General features: G+C 32.4%; 1 protein-coding gene across 1 annotated transcript; it reads right to left on the bottom strand.

Moving 5' to 3' along the window:
• Window positions 1-2,670: 2,670 nt before the first annotated feature.
• Window positions 2,671-3,621, bottom strand: LOC308430893 (olfactory receptor 1174-like; the record flags this gene model as incomplete). Its single annotated transcript, XM_080930170.1, has 1 exon — window positions 2,671-3,621. Exon 1 carries the CDS (start codon window positions 3,610-3,612, stop codon window positions 2,671-2,673), a length of 942 nt encoding a protein of 313 aa, XP_080786296.1. The 5' UTR covers window positions 3,613-3,621.
• Window positions 3,622-6,963: the final 3,342 nt, after the last annotated feature.

Raw genomic sequence — 6,963 nt, 5'->3', positions numbered from 1 at the left:
AAATTCCAACCCAGTTCTTCACTGAATTGGAAAGAGAAATGTGCAATTTCAACTCTAATAATGAAAGACCTAGAATAGTGAAATCCATCCTCAACATCAAGAAAACATCTGCGGGAATCACTATCCCTGACCTTAAGCTATATTACAAGGCAATTGTGCTGAAAACTGCATGGTACTGGTACAGAAATAGGCTCGTTGATCAATGGAATAGAATAGAAGATCCAGAAATGAGACCTCACATTTATGGCCACCTGATTTTTGACAAAGGACCTGTAAACATTCAATGGAATAAGGACAGCCTATTCAACAAATGGTGTTGGACAACTGGCATTTAGCATGCAGAAGAATGAAAATAGATCCTTTCTTATCTCCTTGTACAAAGCTCAAGTGCAAGTGGATCAAGGATCTTCAAATTAAACCATGTACACTGAAATTATTAGATGAGAAAGTAGGGAAAACCTTAGAACTCTTAGGCACAGGAGAAAATGTCGTGAACAGAAAACTTATGGCTCGAGCTCTAAGGTCAAAGATTGACAAATGGGACTTAATGATATTTCCAAGTTTCTGTATGGGTAAAGACACTGTCAATAAAACAAAACAGCAGCCAACAGAGTGGGAAAACATCTTTACCAACCCCACAGAAGATAAAGGACTAATATGAGAAAATTAAACAGGCCTATTAAAAATGGGGTACAAACTTTAACAAAAGTTTTTAATCGAGGAATATCAAATGGCTGAGAAACATCTATGGAAGTGCTAAACATCCTTAGCCATCAAGGATATGCAAATTAAAACAACCCTGAGATTCCACCTCACAGCAGTCAGATTGGCCAAGATTCAAAATTTAGATGAGAACAGATGCCGGCAAGGATGTGGAGAAAGAATAACACTTCTCCTCTTCTGGTTAGCTTGTAAACTGATATAACCATTCTTAAATCAGTCTTGCGGTTCCTCAGAAAAATGGACATAGTACTATCTGAAGACCCAGTTATTCAACTTCTGGGCATTTACCCCAGAGACGCTCCAAAATACAACAAAGATACATGCACCACAATGTTTATTGCAGCTCTATTTATAATAGCCAGAAGCTGGAAAGAACCCAGATGTCATTCAGTAGATGAATGGATACAAAAATTGTGGTACATTTACACAATGGAGTACTGCCCATTTATCAGAAACAATAAGTTAATGAAATTCCTAAGAAAATGGATGTATTTTGAGACTATCATCCTGAGTTAGATAACTCAGTCACAAATGAACAGACATAATATGCAGTCACTGATAATGTTATACTAACCCCAGAAACCTCTGAACACCCCAGAAACAACTCACAGACTTTGTGAAGTTCAACAACAAAAAAGAATATATTTTAATTAAAATAGAACTGTATCACATTTCCCTTTCCCTCCTACAGCCCCTCTTGGTCTCTTTCCTATCCCCTCAAATTAATAGCCTCTTTTCCTATATTATTGTTACATATATACATATGTGTATGTATATGTACCCACAAATACTTAATTACAATCTTAAAGAATGTATTTGAAAAAATAATAATAAAAAAGTAACCATGGAAAAACAATGAATGTAAAACAAAGGATAAAAATTTTGAAATATATCACATATTATTGGTACTGATGCATGGAGTCCAGTACAGAAAGTCAGGCCTACTAATTAAGATTAAGTGAATTGTTTAGCTGCAATGGGAATGACCCTCAAGAACATGCTTTAAAGATAATATTGAGAACTCTACTAAATCCTACATATTATCTCATGGTGTTTATCAAATATATAATTTAACATATTTATAGAATGCACTATATATACATATATGTATATATCTATATATATATATATATATATATAGATAGATTTATATACAGATATGCATAAACATTCATCAATGGTAGAGCCAATATTTAAGTTCAGGTCTGTTTTTCAGTAGTACTACAGTTATCAATAATAAGTACAGTTTTAATTAGTCACATGAATAAACAACCCTAAAACTACCTTATTTTTTAATTGTCACAGTAACAAAAATATTTTTAAAAAAATACACAGAGTTGTGTACATGGCTGTGTGTGTGTGTGTGTGTGTTTATAAAAATAAATCTAAATGTGTTTTCTTTTTAAAAAAACACAATCACAGGAAGAATAGAAACAGAAACTATTTTATTAAGAATCATCTTATGCATCTCTTCATTTAACTGTAACTAAACTATAACTTGGTACAGAAAGGTCTTTAGTCTGGAATGCCAAGAAACAAGGCATCTCTTCTAAAAAAATAATAAAAAATAAGCCTTGGCCAAAATGCCTTTTTTAAATGGTCATTCCTGTATTTTGGTATTTGTATTTTTTTAAAACATTTCACTTAGAAAAAGCAAGGATACTATTAAATTAAGGTGAAGAAACTTAACATCCCCAAAATGACTTTGATTAACTCCTTTGACTTCATCAGCCATATTTAACACCAAATATAAAATATAAAAAAATATAAAAATGACTGCAATTTTAAATATCATACACAGACATATATCTTCTTAAAATGTTATCTGTAAAGTGTACACAAATGCAAAGTTACATAAAATTTCAGAGTAGTGTAGATTAAGTATATGATTTTTTTAATAGAAAAAGATTCAGGAGCAGTATTTTCATAATATTTTCCTTATATTTCTTAGTATGGATTCAGTTTTGAAGTCTCTGATCCAAAATGGCAAGGGGTGACTCTGATGAAAAGTTGAGCAAGGGCTCCCTTCACATCTTTGTTTCTCAGGCTATAGATGAAGGGGTTCAACATGGGGCTGATCACAGTGTACATCAGTGAAGCAATCATTTTCTTCTGGGTGGAATGAAGCACAGAAGAGCTGAAGTAAACTATAATTGCTGACCCATAGAACAAAGAGACCACGCAGAGGTGAGATCCACAGGTAGAGAAAGCTTTGTACTTACTCACAGTAGAGGACATCCTTAATAAAGAATTGACAACCTGTGAGTAAGACATAAATATTCCTGTCACAGAAATCACAGCCAGTAAGAAAGTTAACACATACATGAAGACATTATTTACGTAAGTGTCAGAGTGGGATACTTTGAGAACTTGAGCCAGTTCACAAAAGAAATGTGGGATTTCTGTGCCTCTTGAGAAGTTCAGTTCATTCATCAATAGAACATGAGTCAGGGAGACCCAGAACATGATAATCCAAAACATCAGTACCAGAAGTCCACACATCTGAGGGTTCATGATAACATAGCAATCGTAGGCCATTACAGTCAGTAAAAAATCATCCATCCCAACAAAAGTATTAAATAGATATACCTGTGTAAGACATTCTATGTAGGAGATGTCTTTTCTCTGTGACTGCATGTTCACTAGCATCTTTGGTATTGTGGTTGAGATGAAACAGATGTCAATAAAGGAAAGATTGGAGACGAAGAAGTAAATGGGGTTGTGGAGATTTGAGTCAGAGCTTACGGCCAGAATGATGAACAAGTTCCCAAGCACAGTGACCAGGTACATGGACAGAAATAGTCCAAAGAGAATGGGTTGCAGCTTAGGATCATCTGAGAGACCCTGGATGAGAAATTCTGCTGTCATTGTGTGGTTCTCTGCTTCCATATAACTTTTGTATCTGTTAAAAGTAAGGTAAGGATGGTTTTCAAATAATAGCTACTGACACATCACAAAATAACTCTTGAAAGCCTATGTTTCATTCTAACAATGATTGTCACTTACTAAATCAACTTAATTTCCCTGACCATTTAAAAATATGTGTAGTTCTTCATTTTTTTAAATTTAGCTAAATATCTCATTTATTATCTACAACTGCTGTTAATGCATTTTTATATTATCCTATGTGGGAAATATATTCTTTAGTGAACCATCTAAAACATTTGAATTACATTATTTTTTTTATAATTGTGATAGTTTATTTTTAATAGCTCAATAATCTCTACTATATGATGTTTATCTGTTATTATCTTCATGTTTTTATCCTTAATTATTTTCTCACTACACGATGATTGGTATTCCTATATTTGATATTTTTAAATGTCCTCTGAACACTATATTTCAAAGGGTATTGTTTTTTATTTTTATACTATTATTGCTAGTATTAATTACTACTTTATAATAATTATTTTGGCACACAAAATTCCACAAATAACTTATTCACTGTGATTTAGAAATTAAACTTTTTATCAGGTTTCTTAAACATAATTTTGATTTGTTTATTGACATCAGTTTAAATGAGAAAATCATGAGAACTTTTCAATTTGTCAGGAATAATTATCATTGATTATACCCTGTTAACTTAATCAGTAGCAACTCATGATGCATCATTATTGTAATAGATGTTTTTCCTATTTGAAATCCATGAACCACTTACAATTAGTAAAAGTTGCTGAAGCTACTTCTTTTCAAAAACTTCTTCTAAGCGAATGTCTCTGGGAAAAGAAAAAGTATGTGGATTATGGTAACGAGAGTAGAAAACAAGACAGCATACCACCAGTATAATAAAGCAGAGGAAATTGCATTTTTATGTGTGATAATATTTCCAAAAATTGCGGTGCAATCCAGAGCACTAAAGGTTAAAATATATAATCAGTTTATTTGATTTTAAATATTGAAAGGTATTTTAAACAAAATCACTGTAGAAAAATAGAAGTGAATTATTACACATACATTGCCATTTTTTAATGATCAAATGTGTTGGTATTATGAACGCTTCAGAATGTTATTTAATTTAGCACAAACACCTGCAAAGTAGTAAAGTATTTTATCCTGTGACAGTAAGAGAATGAAAAGTAATAGCTTCTTTGAAGTAGGAATGTTTAAGCAGAGAACATAAAGCAATAGAGACAAATGAGAAAGAATGGGGGGAGGGGAAGAGAAGCATTCAAGGCTGGGAAAACAGAACATATATACTCTATGATGTGGTCACCTGGAATTTGTGAGGATTTCATTGACCAGTGAAATAAGATAGCTCATCAATGTGAGAAGAGGCATTTGTTCTAGGGAGGGCATGTTTTCTCAATGTAAGGGAATGCCAAGGCAATGGGGTGCAGAGGGTGATCAGGAGAGAGTATACCTTTTTAAAGGCAAATGGAGGGGAATGGGGCAAGGTAAAGGAATAACATCTCAAATGTAAATACAGAGTATCTAATAAAAATGTAAAATTTGAAAAAAAAGATGAGGGCATCAGGGCCAAGGTATGAGGTTAATGTACTGTCTTTTTAAAATTTCTTTATTTCAATCTAACATTCGTGAATTCACATTCATTATGAGCTGGAGATCATGAATTTTTGTCTCATTACTTACAATTTTTGGTGAATGTACTTTGCCTATTTTATTTTAGAGCCTACATATTAGAAATGAAACAAATGTTGTAGAGAAATCACCAACAAAACAAATTTAAAAAATTATATAAATATTAGTAAAGAAAAAAGTAAATATAAATATTCATTAAAGTTTATATAAAAGGAGTTACATATGACAAACAGGAAAGTATAATTTTAGAAATGAATCTTGAACATAAAATATGAAATTGGAAAAAGGAAGTCTTATATGACTCTACAAGTTAGAGAATTGAGTGGAGAATAAATAGATTCTCTTCAGAAAATAAAATTGTAATATAAGTAATATATCAAAGATAGATTGATGGAAAAGAGACTCGGTGAAATGTTTGTAATAATAGAACAGGCACTTTGCACTTTATATTCTTTTATGGTCTAGTCAACTGCATGCATCCTCTCTGCTTTTCTTATGTACCCTACCAGCCCTTACTGGAGCATACCAGCTCTTCCCGTAATTGTTACTGAAGCAGTTTCTCTCAGTTATGTATTCAGAGAAGGCATATCAGATGAGTTTTCATAGCACAGATACTGGAGGTGGAGAGAAAAGGAGTAGAAGGAGCATTATTAAATGGACATGAGTCCTAGGGCTTGAATTCTCAAAGCTCCTCATTGGTTTAATTGTTCTATTGTCTTTACACTCTCTAAAAGTTTCCCTAGGGTATAAAAAAGTAAACTTGAAAACTATTAGTCAATTTTGTGTTTATGTAGTTAATATCAAAGAGAGATTGACTTATTATCTCTGAGGAAGAACTCTTTATTTCGGTCTTATTAAAATCATGCTATGTTTTCACACCCCACAAGATCCTAACGAACAATCCAAGGAAATCTGTAACATGTCTCCTTTAACATTAGTGGGTTTGAGAAGTGTTATATACACGCTATTACAGAAGAAAGTAATACTCTTTGTATTATAATAATCCCTGATTATTTGTCAACCTTGTTAATTAATTATGTTACTTGACAGATAAAATCTTATATATGTATTCCATAATATATGATGTTTAGAAGTATTTTAAATAAGTCCTAAATTAAACCTGAGATTAACATATGCATGCAATCATTATTTCACATTAGTGTGTTGTTCATGTATGTATAAAACTAGTGTATCACCAATTATAATTATTCTTTTATACATGCTATCATACATTTCCATAGTCAAAGTGTAATTTTTCATCTAATATGACCCTTCAACTCTACTGGCTATTTATAAATTTCTCATGAACTTCTCTAAGGTAAACTGAAGAAATAACAAATATCAATGAGATAATGTTCCATTTTCTTTATGTTGGTCCATTTCAACACACACACAAACACACACATACACAAATACACACACACATTTTTTCTGACATACTAATTTTCATGTTACTTTACCCACTAGATAATATGATCATCTAGTATTTATTTGTTTTCTTTTCCTTTATTTACAAATCTCAAAACAGTGTTCAGCTTGGTGCTGGTGCACCTAGTGATGCATGCCTTAATTCTAGAACTTGAGAGGTAGCTCCAGGCAGATATCTAAGCTTGAGGGCAGCCTGGTCTACAGAGGAAGTTTAAGGACAGCTATGACTGCACAGAGAAACCCTGCCTTGAGAACACAGAAAACTGTTCAAGA

This window comes from Micromys minutus (assembly GCF_963924665.1).
Source record: "Micromys minutus genome assembly, chromosome: 16".
Taxonomy (NCBI): domain Eukaryota; kingdom Metazoa; phylum Chordata; class Mammalia; order Rodentia; family Muridae; genus Micromys; species Micromys minutus.
This window is presented reverse-complemented; position numbering and strand designations above follow the sequence as displayed.